A 16731-nucleotide genomic window follows, 5' to 3' on the forward strand; every position below is an offset into this window, starting at 1 on the left:
GGACAGCTCTGTGCTGTCTGTCCCTTCCAGCAGTGACACACACCAGTGTCTATCTGGACAGCTATGTGCTGTCTGTCCCTTCCAGCAGTGACACACCAGTGTCTATCTGGACAGCTCTGTGCTGTCTGTCCCTTCCAGCAGTGACACACACCAGTGTCTATCTGGACAGCTCTGTGCTGTCTGTCCCTTCCAGCAGTGACACACACCAGTGTCTATCTGGACAGCTCTGTGCTGTCTGTCCCTTCCAACAGTGACACACACCAGTGTCTATCTGGACAGCTCTGTGCTGTCTCCCCCTTCCAGCAGTGACACACACCAGTGTCGATCTGGACAGCTCTGTGCTGTCTGTCCCTTCCAGCAGTGACACACACCAGTGTCTATCTGGACAGCTCTGTGCTGTCTGTCCCTTCCAGCAGTGACACACACCAGTGTCTATCTGGACAGCTCTGTGCTGTCTGTACCTTCCAGCAGTGACACACACCAGTGTCTATCTGGACAGCTCTGTGCTGTCTGTCCCTTCCAGCAGTGACACACACCAGTGTCTATCTGGACAGCTCTGTGCTGTCTCCCCCTTCCAGCAGTGACACACACCAGTGTCGATCTGGACAGCTCTGTGCTGTCTGTCCCTTCCAGCAGTGACACACACCAGTGTCTATCTGGACAGCTCTGTGCTGTCTGTCCCTTCCAGCAGTGACACACACCAGTGTCTATCTGGACAGCTCTGTGCTGTCTCCCCCTTCCAGCAGTGACACACACCAGTGTCTATCTGGACAGCTCTGTGCTGTCTGTCCCTTCCAGCAGTGACACACACCAGTGTCTATCTGGACAGCTATGTGCTGTCTGTCCCTTCCAGCAGTGACACACCAGTGTCTATCTGGACAGCTATGTGCTGTCTGTCCCTTCCAGCAGTGACACACACCAGTGTCTATCTGGACAGCTATGTGCTGTCTGTCCCTTCCAGCAGTGACACACCAGTTTCTATCTGGACAGCTCTGTGCTGTCTGTCCCTTCCAGCAGTGACACACACCAGTGTCTATCTGGACAGCTCTGTGCTGTCTGTCCCTTCCAGCAGTGACACACACCAGTGTCTATCTGGACAGCTCTGTGCTGTCTGTCCCTTCCAACAGTGACACACACCAGTGTCTATCTGGACAGCTCTGTGCTGTCTGTCCCTTCCAGCAGTGACACACACCAGTGTCTATCTGGACAGCTCTGTGCTGTCTCCCCCTTCCAGCAGTGACACACACCAGTGTCTATCTGGACAGCTCTGTGCTGTCTGTCCCTTCCAGCAGTGACACACACCAGTGTCTATCTGGACAGCTCTGTGCTGTCTGTCCCTTCCAGCAGTGACACACACCAGTGTCTATCTGGACAGCTCTGTGCTGTCTGTCCCTTCCAGCAGTGACACACACCAGTGTCTATCTGGACAGCTCTGTGCTGTCTGTCCCTTCCAGCAGTGACACACACCAGTGTCTATCTGGACAGCTCTGTGCTGTCTCCCCCTTCCAGCAGTGACACACACCAGTGTCTATCTGGATAGCTCTGTGCTGTCTGTCCCTTCCAGCAGTGACACACACCAGTGTCTATCTGGACAGCTCTGTGCTGTCTGTCCCTTCCAGCAGTGACACACACCAGTGTCTATCTGGACAGCTCTGTGCTGTCTGTCCCTTCCAGCAGTGACACACACCAGTGTCTATCTGGACAGCTCTGTGCTGTCTCCCCCTTCCAGCAGTGACACACACCAGTGTCTATCTGGACAGCTCTGTGCTGTCTCCCCCTTCCAGCAGTGACACACACCAGTGTCTATCTGGACAGCTCTGTGCTGTCTCCCCCTTCCAGCAGTGACACACACCAGTGTCTATCTGGACAGCTCTGTGCTGTCTGTCCCTTCCAGCAGTGACACACACCAGTGTCTATCTGGACAGCTCTGTGCTGTCTGTCCCTTCCAGCAGTGACACACACCAGTGTCTATCTGGACAGCTCTGTGCTGTCTGTCCCTTCCAGCAGTGACACACACCAGTGTCTATCTGGACAGCTCTGTGCTGTCTCCCCCTTCCAGCAGCGACACACACCAGTGTCTATCTGGACAGCTCTGTGCTGTCTGTCCCTTCCAGCAGTGACACACACCAGTGTCTATCTGGACAGCTCTGTGCTGTCTCCCCCTTCCAGCAGTGACACACACCAGTGTCTATCTGGACAGCTCTGTGCTGTCTGTCCCTTCCAGCAGTGACACACACCAGTGTCTATCTGGACAGCTCTGTGCTGTCTGTCCCTTCCAGCAGTGACACACACCAGTGTCTATCTGGACAGCTCTGTGCTGTCTGTCCCTTCCAGCAGTGACACACACCAGTGTCTATCTGGACAGCTCTGTGCTGCCTGTCCCTTCCAGCACTGACACACACCAGTGTCTATCTGGACAGCTCTGTGCTGTCTCCCCCTTCCAGCAGTGACACACACCAGTGTCGATCTGGACAGCTCTGTGCTGTCTGTCCCTTCCAGCAGTGACACACACCAGTGTCTATCTGGACAGCTCTGTGCTGTCTGTCCCTTCCAGCAGTGACACACACCAGTGTCTATCTGGACAGCTCTGTGCTGTCTGTCCCTTCCAGCAGTGACACACACCAGTGTCTATCTGGACAGCTCTGTGCTGTCTGTCCCTTCCAGCAGTGACACACACCAGTGTCTATCTGGACAGCTCTGTGCTGTCTCCCCCTTCCAGCAGTGACACACACCAGTGTCTATCTGGACAGCTCTGTGCTGCCTGTCCCTTCCAGCACTGACACACACCAGTGTCTATCTGGACAGCTCTGTGCTGTCTCCCCCTTCCAGCAGTGACACACACCAGTGTCGATCTGGACAGCTCTGTGCTGTCTGTCCCTTCCAGCAGTGACACACACCAGTGTCTATCTGGACAGCTCTGTGCTGTCTCCCCCTTCCAGCAGTGACACACACCAGTGTCTATCTGGACAGCTCTGTGCTGTCTGTCCCTTCCAGCAGTGACACACACCAGTGTCTATCTGGACAGCTCTGTGCTGTCTGTCCCTTCCAGCAGTGACACACACCAGTGTCTATCTGGACAGCTCTGTGCTGTCTCCCCCTTCCAGCAGTGACACACACCAGTGTCTATCTGGACAGCTCTGTGCTGTCTGTCCCTTCCAGCAGTGACACACACCAGTGTCTATCTGGACAGCTCTGTGCTGTCTGTCCCTTCCAGCAGTGACACACACCAGTGTCTATCCGGGCAGCTCTGTGCTGTCTGTCCCTTCCAGCAGTGACACACACCAGTGTCTATCTGGACAGCTATGTGCTGTCTGTCCCTTCCAGCAGTGACACACCAGTGTCTATCTGGACAGCTATGTGCTGTCTGTCCCTTCCAGCAGTGACACACACCAGTGTCTATCTGGACAGCTCTGTGCTGTCTGTCCCTTCCAGCAGTGACACACACCAGTGTCTATCTGGACAGCTCTGTGCTGTCTGTCCCTTCCAACAGTGACACACACCAGTGTCTATCTGGACAGCTCTGTGCTGTCTGTCCCTTCCAGCAGTGACACACACCAGTGTCTATCTGGACAGCTCCGTGCTGTCTGTCCCTTCCAGCAGCGACACACACCAGTGTCTATCTGGGCAGCCCTGTGCTGTCTGTCCCTTCCAGCAGTGACACACACCAGTGTCTATCTGGACAGCTCTGTGCTGTCTCCCCCTTCCAGCAGCGACACACACCAGTGTCTATCTGGACAGCTCTGTGCTGTCTGTCCCTTCCAGCAGTGACACACACCAGTGTCTATCTGGACAGCTCTGTGCTGTCTCCCCCTTCCAGCAGTGACACACACCAGTGTCTATCTGGACAGCTCTGTGCTGTCTGTCCCTTCCAGCAGTGACACACACCAGTATCTATCTGGACAGCTCTGTGCTATCTGTCCCTTCCAGCAGTGACACACACCAGTGTCTATCTGGACAGCTCTGTGCTGTCTGTCCCTTCCAGCAGTGACACACACCAGTGTCTATCTGGACAGCTCCGTGCTGTCTGTCCCTTCCAGCAGCGACACACACCAGTGTCTATCTGGGCAGCCCTGTGCTGTCTGTCCCTTCCAGCAGTGACACACACCAGTGTCTATCTGGACAGCTCTGTGCTGTCTCCCCCTTCCAGCAGCGACACACACCAGTGTCTATCTGGACAGCTCTGTGCTGTCTGTCCCTTCCAGCAGTGACACACACCAGTGTCTATCTGGACAGCTCTGTGCTGTCTCCCCCTTCCAGCAGTGACACACACCAGTGTCTATCTGGACAGCTCTGTGCTGTCTGTCCCTTCCAGCAGTGACACACACCAGTATCTATCTGGACAGCTCTGTGCTATCTGTCCCTTCCAGCAGTGACACACACCAGTGTCTATCTGGACAGCTCTGTGCTGTCTGTCCCTTCCAGCAGTGACACACACCAGTGTCTATCTGGACAGCTCTGTGTTGTCTGTCCCTTCCAGCAGTGACACACACCAGTGTCTATCTGGACAGCTCTGTGCTGTCTCCCCTTCCAGCAGTGACACACACCAGTGACTATCTGGACAGCTCTGTGCTGTCTCCCCTTCCAGCAGTGACACACACCAGTGTCTATCTGGACAGCTCTGTGCTGTCTGTCCCTTCCAGCAGTGACACACACCAGTGTCTATCTGGACAGCTCTGTGCTGTCTGTCCCTTCCAGCAGTGACACACACCAGTGTCTATCTGGACAGCTCTGTGCTGTCTCCCCCTTCCAGCAGCGACACACACCAGTGTCTATCTGGACAGCTCTGTGCTGTCTGTCCCTTCCAGCAGTGACACACACCAGTGTCTATCTGGACAGCTCTGTGCTGTCTGTCCCTTCCAGCAGTGACACACACCAGTGTCTATCTGGACAGCTCTGTGCTGTCTGTCCCTTCCAGCAGTGACACACACCAGTGTCTATCTGGACAGCTCTGTGCTGTCTCCCCCTTCCAGCAGTGACACACACCAGTGTCTATCTGGACAGCTCTGTGCTGTCTCCCCCTTCCAGCAGTGACACACACCAGTGTCTATCTGGACAGCTCTGTGCTGTCTCCCCCTTCCAGCAGTGACACACACCAGTGTCTATCTGGACAGCTCTGTGCTGTCTGTCCCTTCCAGCAGTGACACACACCAGTGTCTATCTGGACAGCTCTGTGCTGTCTGTCCCTTCCAGCAGTGACACACACCAGTGTCTATCTGGGCAGCTCTGTGCTGTCTCCCCCTTCCAGCAGTGACACACACCAGTGTCTATCTGGACAGCTCTGTGCTGTCTGTCCCTTCCAGCAGTGACACACACCAGTGTCTATCTGGACAGCTCTGTGCTGTCTGTCCCTTCCAGCAGTGACACACACCAGTGTCTATCTGGACAGCTCTGTGCTGTCTGTCCCTTCCAGCAGTGACACACACCAGTGTCTATCTGGACAGCTCTGTGCTGTCTCCCCCTTCCAGCAGCGACACACACCAGTGTCTATCTGGACAGCTCTGTGCTGTCTGTCCCTTCCAGCAGTGACACACACCAGTGTCTATCTGGACAGCTCTGTGCTGTCTGTCCCTTCCAGCAGTGACACACACCAGTGTCTATCTGGACAGCTCTGTGCTGTCTGTCCCTTCCAGCAGTGACACACACCAGTGTCTATCTGGACAGCTCTGTGCTGTCTGTCCCTTCCAGCAGTGACACACACCAGTGTCTATCTGGACAGCTCTGTGCTGTCTGTCCCTTCCAGCAGTGACACACACCAGTGTCTATCTGGACAGCTCTGTGCTGCCTGTCCCTTCCAGCACTGACACACACCAGTGTCTATCTGGACAGCTCTGTGCTGTCTGTCCCTTCCAGCAGTGACACACACCAGTCTCTATCTGGACAGCTCTGTGCTGTCTGTCCCTTCCAGCAGTGACACACACCAGTGTCTATCTGGACAGCTCTGTGCTGTCTGTCCCTTCCAGCAGTGACACACTCTAGTGTCTATATGGACAGCTCTGTGCTGCCTGTCCCTTCCAGCAGTGACACACACCAGTGTCTATCTGGACAGCTCTGTGCTGTCTGTCCCTTCCAGCAGTGACACACACCAGTGTCTATCTGGACAGCTCTGTGCTGTCTCCCCCTTCCAGCAGTGACACACACCAGTGTCTATCTGGACAGCTCTGTGCTGTCTGTCCCTTCCAGCAGTGACACACACCAGTGTCTATCTGGACAGCTCTGTGCTGTCTGTCCCTTCCAGCAGTGACACACACCAGTGTCTATCTGGACAGCTCTGTGCTGTCTCCCCCTTCCAGCAGTGACACACACCAGTGTCTATCTGGACAGCTCTGTGCTGTCTGTCCCTTCCAGCAGTGACACACACCAGTGTCTATCTGGACAGCTCTGTGCTGTCTGTCCCTTCCAGCAGTGGCACACACCAGTGTCTGTCTGGACAGCTCGGGGAGGGAAGGGGATGTTGGGGGGTAGGGCTCGGGGGTAGGAGGAGGGGTGGCGTGTTTGGGCTCGGGAGTCAGGGAGGGGGGGATGTGGGGTTAGTGCTCGTGGTGCAGGTAGGGCGATGTGGGGGGGCAGGGCTCGGGGTGTCAGGGAGGGGGGTGTGGGGGGTGTAGGGCTTGGGGGGCAGGGAGGAGGGTGTGGTGGGGTAGTGCTCGGGGGGCAGGGAGGGGGGTATGGGGGGGTAGGGCTCGGGGGGTTCATGGAGGGGGGTTTGTAGTAGTAGGCCTCGGGGGGCAGGGAGTGTCATAATATACACCAGTATATCATGGTGCAGACACACACTGATGGACACACAGAGGGACCAATCAACATACACAACACCGCAGCCAATCACCAGTGAGAGCACACGCACTATAAAGACAGGGGACAGGAGAGTTCCCGCTCATTCTAGTAGCAGCCAGCTCGGAGCACAGAGCTCACAGCCTGCAACACAGACATTCACCATGTGCTGAGTGCCTCACCTGGTTAGGAATAGGCAAGGGTCAACAGTTAAAGCTGGTATTGCATTTACCCAGTTCAAGTATGTTTAAATAGTTAACCTTTTAATAAAATAGTGTTGCACTACTTCCAGTGTTGGTGACCTGTATGTGATCCCGAACACCCAACACATCTTGGAGGGGGTAGATTGAGGAACAGACTGTCCCTCGAGGCTGTGACACTTTCCCAGCTGGGTGTTAACATGCTGCACAGTCTGGTGAAGGGAGGGGGCTGCACAGAGTGATATGAGTGAGCGGGACGGACATTTCAATATGGTGTCGGTGTGGTGATGTGCATCACTGTAAATACACAAGGGGTTAATGTAAACACACTGCAACTAAATAAACACTAGAGGGAGAACCAGAGGCATCATGACACACAGACACTCAACCGATAGGTCAGTAAGATAGGACACGACCAATGGGCAGTCAAGACACCCAGAGGTGGCACTACCACAAGGGGGCTACCCATATAAAAGGACAGGGCACACAGGCTCTCTCTCTTTCCACAGGCGACACTCAGAGAGACAGGGGCAGATCAGGAAGCATCACACTCACCGCATGGCTGAGAGCAGACTGGTTAGTTAGACTGAGTTACTACAGCAAGATCAGCAGGAGAGTCGAACTCAAGTAGGAGAATTGTTAACTGTTCAATGAATGTGTTAAACCATCTACAAGTCTGAACCTTCCTTTGTCGGAGCAGACATCAAGGGGGCAGCTTATGCTACATGAAGAAGCAGAACACAACAGTCGGCACTCACACTGCGAGTGGGACCATGCTGGTCACATGCTGCTCTCCATCCTGGCAACTTGGTCATTTGCATATTCCCTTAAAGTGATATCACAACATTTTCCACATCTCACCAAAGTGACCCTGCCCCCTGACCTGTAACCTCTGACTATCTATCAGCTGATCACCCAGTTAATTGCTGTAACAGTGTCTCTGTCCACAGGTACTATTGTTCCTGTCTCTGCACCTTGGGGAGTTTTTGGATACTTGAAAAATGGCGAAATACAGCAGAGATTCCTAGTATTTCTTACGATAGTTCCCGAAGTCACCAACCCGCCTCAACCAACAGATCCAACAGTTGAAACAGTGACAGTACCTGCTGTTTGGTACTATGGCAGGTGAGTTTAGCGACTGATATATTGTGATTGGTGTTTCTTTCTGTCAGCTCTTGTATCAACATCAGCCCGGGGAGCAATTCTCCCATTTTGAGACTAAGTGTTATGGTGTGGGCAGGAACGTGGGCAGGAGCGTGGGCAGGAGCGTGGGCAGGAGCATGGGCAGGAAAGGGGGCAGGAACGTGGGCAGGAACGTGGGCAGGAGCGTGGGCAGGAGCGTGGGCAGGAACGTGGACAGGAGCGAGGGCAGGAACGTGGGCAGGAACGTGGACAGGAGCGTGGGCAGGAACGTGGGCAGGAACGTGGACAGGAGCGTGGGCAGGAAGGTGGGCAGGAACGTGGGCAGGAGCGTGGGCAGGAACGTGGGCAGGAACGTGGCCGCTTGCCGGAAAACACTCCGAATCTTGACACCCATCAGTAATTATTCCCCTGGGTGTTTTCCGCTGTTTTCAGCAGTGGGTCAGGCCTGGATGGTGTGTAGTCCGCCCTCCTGCCCGGGTGTCATATTGAAAAGATGTCCAACAACACTGAGCCATGTTGACAAAAGAAGGTGGACCTCCTGAAAATGCAGATCGATTTCCAGCAACATTGGTCACCCAGAAACAGGCCAGCAGGAGGACCCCCTCCAGAACACATAATACGGAAGATCCAAGAGCCCAATCTCCCCCAACCCACTGTTGTGGTGCTCCAGGGTCCAGGGTTGTGGGCGCTCTCCACCCACAACTCTGTGGGCAGCGCCACGCATCCTGACTTTGGCACACTACATTGTGAAGAATGTTTCTCACACTGGCGTTTTTCCCGCCGGAATGGCAGGGAATCTATCCTGGGGGGGGGGGGGGGGGGCACCCCGATTTCCCTCTGCTACTGCACTCTCCTTAGAACTGAGCCATTAAGTCTGGATAGACTCTCTCCACCCTTTCTGTAAAATGCATCACCTCACATTTCTCTGTGTTAAACTCTATCTGCCACTTGTCTGCCCATTTGGCCAGCTTCTCGATGCTCTTACTCCAGCTGTGGACTAACTGACTGGCGGAGGCGACTCAATGGGCTGAATAGTCAACTCCTGTCCCTGTTGTCCCGGCAACCGACTACCCAAACAGGATTTGTCAGGAGTATAAAAATTAAATCCTCTGTTCTTAATTCTGTTGCAGGATTTTTGACAAGAAAGTTGATGAACAGCAAATTGAAGAACGTGTGAGTCAATTACTGAAGGATTTGGAACATGACAACCAGCCCTTCAATAGCACATTTTTTGGCATCGCTTATTTGAGCACACATGGGTTAATGGAAATGGGATTTATGAAGACAGGAGAATGAAGGTTTTCTGGAAGGTTCTGTACCTTTCATGGCATCAAACAGTGAGATGTGCTTAATTCTATTCTAAAACTGTTTAACTTTCCATTGGGTTTAATCTGGAATACTGAGCATAGTTTTAATCTCCTTACCTCAAGAAGGACCTTTTGAGGGAACGCAATGCCTGTTGTGAAAATTAAATAAAAACAGAGACTCTTCAATCCGCTCCACCATTCAGGAAGATCATGGCTGATCTTCGACCTGAACTCCACCTTCCCACACTGTCCCTCGAGTGTGTAATCTGTCTGATAAACAGGGAATGCACTCCCACTAAACTCACTTCACCCACCCTTAACTAAGGAGCCCAAACATCACCACATCATATTCTACCTGCCATGTTCTTAACCACTCACTTAACCAACCAAATGTGGAGCAAACACATGATCGTCCACCCACACGTTAACCGTACATGTGACTCCAGCCCTGATATATTTGACTGTCTCTGAGTCCCGCCTGCTCTATTTCCCGTTAATATTATTGATAATTCGGTTTCCCTTCAACCTCTCAAATTCATTGCTGAACACGTCTCCACACTGCACAGATACAGGGCAAAACTCAATTGTACCGGGTGGTGGGCCCTCTATTGGGGAACGGAGATTAATCACTGCACTAATTTGCTTTTTCTGTAATCTTGCTTTGAATGAATTGTGAGACTGAGACTGAGATGGTCCTAGTGTCAGATATAGTTCCAGAATTTTCTATCTTCACACAGCCATGGAATATATTCATATTTATCCATCATACTGCCCAGAATGTTTCAAGTTGATGTGAAAAGAGTTGGGATTTGTTACAGAGCACAGAGTATTGAAGCTGTTAAATGTGAAATCATGGAGTGATCAGATGTGGGACTGTTCCTGGGCTCTCTCACTCGGAGTTAGTTCCAGATGGAATTATTTAATTACAAGGGAATGTTTAAACTGTAAAGAGACAGTGTGTTCACCATTTGTAAAATAATGAGATTTTCATCACATCATCGGGAAGATTTTGCTTCAATGTTTGAATAGTTCTGTGTCCTGTGCTCTGAAATATAATGGGAATGGAACAGAGAACAGACTGTGTGGAATAGACACTGGACACTGTAGGAAGAACACGTCACTCACTGGAGAAACCTGCTAATGGAGACCACACCCTGTGTGGGCAGTAAAATATTCCCTTTTCCTGCCAGTCCTGAGAATCAAACACTGGACATTGTGGTGGGGATGATTAAAAAGGTTGTTTCTCAATCCGGTTTGGTCTGACTCAGATCAGTCCAAGTTCAGGAAACAGATGGGCCCAGGTCAGGAAAGTGAAAGTGGGAGTTTTGTGACCCAGGTGTGAAGCAGCTTAAAACTGGTCCTTAAACCGGAGAAAGAATCCCAGTTTAAAATTAGAATCCAGAGACTGAAGGTGGAATAAAGTTTCCATTCCGATCTCCTCAAACCCACACTGGGAGCTGACTTTGGGAATATCGACAGACTGAATCTGTGATTGAGAAAATGATCGATTCAGATCTGACTCCCGTTAACAGGTGACCCATTCACAGGTTTGTCTGGTGCAGTAAATAATCCATCGTCTTCTAGTCTTTGTTTGTCTTTTGTTTTTCAAACTGCTGGGAATGGATTCTCACTGTGAAATAAAGAGGGTGATGCATTTACACATTTGGTCTCGTGTTAGATTCTTCCTCACAAATAAATCTGGGTCAATGATCACATCACTACTTTCATACCAGATAAACTCTGCACATTTCAGTGAAATGATTCTGTTAAGATGTTGAGGTGTAAAGTTAAAGAATGAGAAAGAATGAAGAGACGGAGAGTAATTTATTGGGAGATGTGACACTTGGAGAGCGAGCTCCATATTGGTCAGGTAACAGCTCACAGCGCGTGCAGTCCGACACTTCAATCTGTCACACTCCACTCTGAGCAGTCTTTCTAACTCTGTCAATGGGATATCACTGGAGAGATAGAGGCCAACACACAACAATTCATGGATCAGTCATTGAGCTGGTGTTGGGAATTTCTTCCCTGTTTGGAAAATCTCCCCAATCTGGGTGGGGCGGGGAGGAATTTAATTTGGGATCTGGTTCATAGAATCAAAGAACAAAGAACAAAGAAATGTACAGCACAGGAACAGGCCCTTCGGCCCTCCAAGCCCGTGCCGACCATACTGCCCGACTAAACTACAATCTTCTACACTTCCTGGGTCCGTATCCCTCTATTCCCATCCTATTCATGTATTTGTCAAGATGCCCCTTAAATGTCCCTATCATTCCTGCTTCCACCACCTCCTCCGGTAGCGAGTTCCAGCCACCCACTACCCTCTGCGTAAAAAACTTGCCTCGTACATCTACTCTAAACCTTGCCCCTCTCACCTTAAACCTATGCCCCCTAGTAATTGACCCCTCTACCCTGGGGAAAAGCCTCTGACTATCCACTCTGTCTATGCCCCTCATAATTTTGTATACCTCTATCAGGTCTCCCCTCAACCTCCTTCGTTCCAGTGAGAACAAACCGAGTTTATTCAATCGCTCCTCATAGCTTATGCCCTCCATACCAGGCAACATTCTGGTAAATCTCTTCTGCACCCTCTCTAAAGCCTCCACATCCTTCTGGTAGTATGGCGACCAGAATTGAACACTATACTCCAAGTGTGGCCTAACTAAGGTTCTATACAACTGCAACATGACTTGCCAATTCTTATACTCAATGCCCCGGCCAATGAAGGCAAGCATGCCGTATGCCTTCTTGACTACCTTCTCCACCTGTGTTGCCCCTTTCAATGACCTGTGGATCTGTACTCCTAGATCTCTTTGACTTTCAATACTCTTGAGGGTTCTACCATTCACTGTATATTCCCTACCTGCATTAGCCTTTCCAAAATGCATTACCTCACATTTGTCCGGATTAAACTCCATCTGCCATCTCTCCGCCCAAGTCTCCAGACAATCTAAATCCTGCTGTATCCTCCGACAGTCCTCATCGCTATCCGCAATTCCACCAACCTTTGTGTCGTCTGCAAACTTACTAATCAGACCAGTTACATTTTCCTCCAAATCATTTATATATACTACAAAGAGCAAAGGTCCCAGCACTGATCCCTGTGGAACACTACTGGTCACAGCCCTCCAATTAGAAAAGCATCCCTCCATTGCTACCCTCTGCCTTCTACGGCCCAGCCAGTTCTGTATCCACCTTGCCAGTTCACCCCTGATCCCGTGTGACTTCACCTTTTGTACTAGTCTACCATGAGGGACCTTGTCAAAGGCCTTACTGAAGTCCATATAGACAACATCTACTGCCCTACCTGCATCAATCATCTTAGTGACCTCCTCGAAAAACTCTATCAAGTTAGTGAGACACGACCTCCCCTTCACAAAACCGTGCTGCCTCTCACTAATACGTCCATTTGCTTCCAAATGGGAGTAGATCCTGTCTCGAAGAATTCTCTCCAGTAATTTCCCTACCACTGAAGTAAGGCTCACCGGCCTGTAGTTCCCGGGATTATCCTTGCTACCCTTCTTAAACAGAGGAACAACATTGGCTATTCTCCAGTCCTCCGGGACATCCCCTGAAGACAGCGAGGATCCAAAGATTTCTGTCAAGGCCTCAGCAATTTCCTCTCCAGCCTCCTTCAGTATTCTGGGGTAGATCCCATCAGGCCCTGGGGACTTATCTACCTTAATATTTTTTAAGACACCCAACACCTCGTCTTTTTGGATGACAATGTGACCCAGGCTATCTACACCCCCTTCTCCAGACTCAACATCTACCAATTCCTTCTCTTTGGTGAATACTGATGCAAAGTATTCATTTAGTACCTCGCCCATTTCCTCTGGCTCCACACATAGATTCCCTTGCCTATCCTTCAGTGGGCCAACCCTTTCCCTGGCTACCCTCTTGCTTTTTATGTACGTGTAAAAAGCCTTGGGATTTTCCTTAACCCTATTTGCCAATGACTTTTCATGACCCCTTCTAGCCCTCCTGACTCCTTGTTTAAGTTCCTTCCTACTTTCCTTATATGCCACACAGGCTTCGTCTGTTCCCAGCCTTTTAGCCCTGACAAATGCCACCTTTTTCTTTTTGACGAGGCCTACAATATCACTCGTCATCCAAGGTTCCCGAAAATTGCCGTATTTATCTTTCTTCCTCACAGGAACATGCCTGTCCTGTATTCCTTTCAACTGACACTTGAAAGCCTCCCACATGTCAGATGTTGATTTGCCCTCAAACATCCGCCCCCAATCTATGTTCTTCAGTTCCCGCCTAATATTGTCATAATTAGCCTTCCCCCAATTTAGCACATTCATCCTCGGACCACTCTTATCCTTGTCCACCAGTACTTTAAAACTTACTGAATTGTGGTCACTGTTACCGAAATGCTCCCCTACTGAAACATCTACCACCTGGCCGGGCTCATTCCCCAATACCAGGTCCAGTACTGCCCCTTCCCTAGTTGGACTGTTTACATATTGTTTTAAGAAGCCCTCCTGGATGCTCCTTACAAACTCCGCCCCGTCTAAGCCCCTGGCACTAAGTGAGTCCCAGTCAATATTGGGGAAGTTGAAGTCTCCCATCACCACAACCCTGTTGTTTTTACTCTTTTCCAAAATCTGTCTACCTATCTGCTCCTCTATCTCCCGCTGGCTGTTGGGAGGCCTGTAGTATACCCCCAACATTGTGACTGCACCCTTCTTATTCCTGATCTCTACCCATATAGCCTCACTGCCCTCTGAGGTGTCCTCTCGCAGTAGAACCCTGCATAGAAACAGACAGAGATACAGGAGAAGGCCATTCGGCCCTTCGAGCCTGCTCCGCTAATCATTGTGATCATGGCTGATCATCAAGTTCAATACCCTGATCCCGCCTTCCCCCATATCCCTTGATCCCTTTAGCCCCAAGAGCAAATATAATTCCTTCTTCAAATTCCACAGATTCACCGCTCTCTGGGTGGAGAAAGTTCCCCTCACCTCAGTCCTAAAAGGTTTACCCTTATCCTCAAACTATGACCCCTCGTTCTGGACTCCCCCACCACCGGGAACGTTCTTTCTGAATCTGTCTAATCCTGGTAGAATTGTGTAAGTTTCTATGAGACCCCCTCATTCTCTAAACTCCAATGAATATAATCCTAACCGACTCAGTCTCTCCTCATATGACAGTCCCGCCATCCCAGGAATCAGCCTGGTTAACCTTCGCTGCTCTCCCGCCACAGCAAGAACATCCTCCCTCAGATCAGGTCACCAAAACTGGGCACAATACTCCCGGTGTGGCCTCACCAATGCCCGATACAATTGCAGTGAAACATCCCTATTCCTAGACTCCAATCTTCTCGCTATGAAGGCCAACATACCATTTGCCTTCTTTCCTGCCTGCTGTACCTGCGAGCTTACTTTCAGCGACTGAACACAGAACATAGAACATTACAGCGCAGTACAGGCCCTTCGGCCCTCGATGTTGCGCCGACCTGTGAAAGCACTCCAAAGCCCAACTACACTATTCCCTTATCGTCCATATGTCGATCTAATGACCATCTAAATGCCCTTAGTGTTGGCGAGTCCACTACTGTTGCAGGCAGGGCATTCCACGCCCTTACTACTCTCTGAGTAAAGAACCTACCTCTGACATCTGTCCTATATCTATCTCCTCTCAATTTAAACTATGTCCCCTCGTGCTAGACATCACCATCCGAGGAAAAAGGCTCTCACTGTCCACCCTATCCAATCCTCTGATCATCTTGTATGCCTCAATTAAGTCACCTCTTAACCTTCTTCGCTCTAACGAAAACAGCCTCAAGTCCCTCAGCCTTTCCTCATAAGATCTTCCCTCCATACCAGGCAACATTCTGGTAAATCTCCTCTGCACCCTTTCCAATGCTTCCACATCCTTCCTACAATGCGGCGACCAGAATTGCACGCAATACTCCAAATGCGGCCGCACCAGAGTTTTGTACAGCTGCAACATGACCTCATGGCTCCGAGACTCAATCCCTCTACCAATAAAAGCTAACACACTGTACGCCTTCTTAACAACCCTCTCAACCTGGGTGGCAACTTTCAGGCATCTATGTACATGGACACCGAGATCTCTCTGCTCATCCACACTGCCAAGAATCTTACCATTAGCCCAGTACTCTGTCTTCCTGTTATTCCTCCCAAAATGAATCACCTCACACTTTTCTGCATTAAACTCCATTTGCTACCTCTCAGCCCAGCGCTGCAGCTTATATCTGTCCCTCTGTAACTTGTAACATCCTTCCGCACTGTCCACTGGCTTGTCTTAGCAAACCACTCAGTTCCCGGGCAATTAGGGACGGGCAACAGATGCCGGCCCCGCCCAGCAACACCCACATCCCAAGAATAAATAAAAACAGATTGGAGCTGGAGTAGATCAATCAGCCCCTCCAACCTGCACCATCGTTCCATTAGATCATGTCTGATCAAACTGTGGCCTTAACTCCACTTTGCTGCCTGTCCCCATAACCCTCGACTTCCTTTCCCACCAGAAACCTGTCTAACTCAGGCAGTGGGATCAATGCTGAGTGTGTGAACTGAAATCAATAGTGAAATATCTGCCCCGGGCGGTTCACATTTCCTGTCTAACTCAGGCAGTGGGATCAATGCTGAGTGTGTGAACTGGAATCAATAGTGAAATATCTGCCCCGGGCGGTTCACATTTCCTGTCTAACTCAGGCAGTGGGATCAATGCTGAGTGTGTGAACTGGAATCAATAGTGAAATATCTGCCCCGGGCGGTTCACATTTTTAACTCAGGCAGGGGGGTCAATGCTGAGTGTGTGAACTGGAATCAACAGTGAAATATCTGCCCCGGGCGGTTCACATTTCCTGCCTAACTCAGGCAGGGGGGTCAATGCTGAGTGTGTGAACTGGAATCAATAGTGAAATATCTGCCCCGGGCGGTTCACATTTCCTGCCTAACTCAGGCACGGGGGTCAGTGCTGAGTGTGTGAACTGGAATCAATAGTGAAATATCTGCCCCGGGCGGTTCACATTTCCTGTCTAACTCAGGCAGGGGGATCAATGTTGAGTGTGTGAACTGGAATCAATAGTGAAATATCTGCCCCGGGCGGTTCACATTTCCTGTCTAACTCAGGCAGGGGGATCAATGCTGAGTGTGTGAACTGGAATCAATAGTGAAATATCTGTCCCGGGCGGTTCACATTTCCTGCCTAACTCAGGCAGGGGGGTCAATGCTGAGTGTGTGAACTGGAATCAATAGTGAAATATCTGCCCCGGGCGGTTCACATTTCCTGTCTAACTCAGGCAGGGAGATCAATGCTGAGTGTGTGAACTG

The 16731-nt window shown here is 50.8% G+C and overlaps 1 protein-coding gene across 1 annotated transcript in view; it reads left to right on the forward strand.

Annotated features, from left to right (window-relative positions):
* The window catches only part of LOC140411762 (uncharacterized), a 62209-nt gene extending 51178 nt beyond the window's left edge, over positions 1-11031 (forward strand). The window contains exons 3-4 of the mRNA XM_072500744.1: positions 7922-8096; positions 9245-11031. Of these exons, the coding sequence (XP_072356845.1) occupies positions 7922-8096; positions 9245-9410 (341 nt within the window). The 3' untranslated portion in view covers positions 9411-11031. The remainder of the gene's footprint in view (positions 1-7921; positions 8097-9244) is intronic.
* The last annotated feature ends 5700 nt before the right edge of the window (positions 11032-16731 follow it).

This window comes from Scyliorhinus torazame, chromosome 4, assembly GCF_047496885.1.
Source record: "Scyliorhinus torazame isolate Kashiwa2021f chromosome 4, sScyTor2.1, whole genome shotgun sequence".
Classification (NCBI taxonomy): Eukaryota; Metazoa; Chordata; class Chondrichthyes; order Carcharhiniformes; family Scyliorhinidae; genus Scyliorhinus; species Scyliorhinus torazame.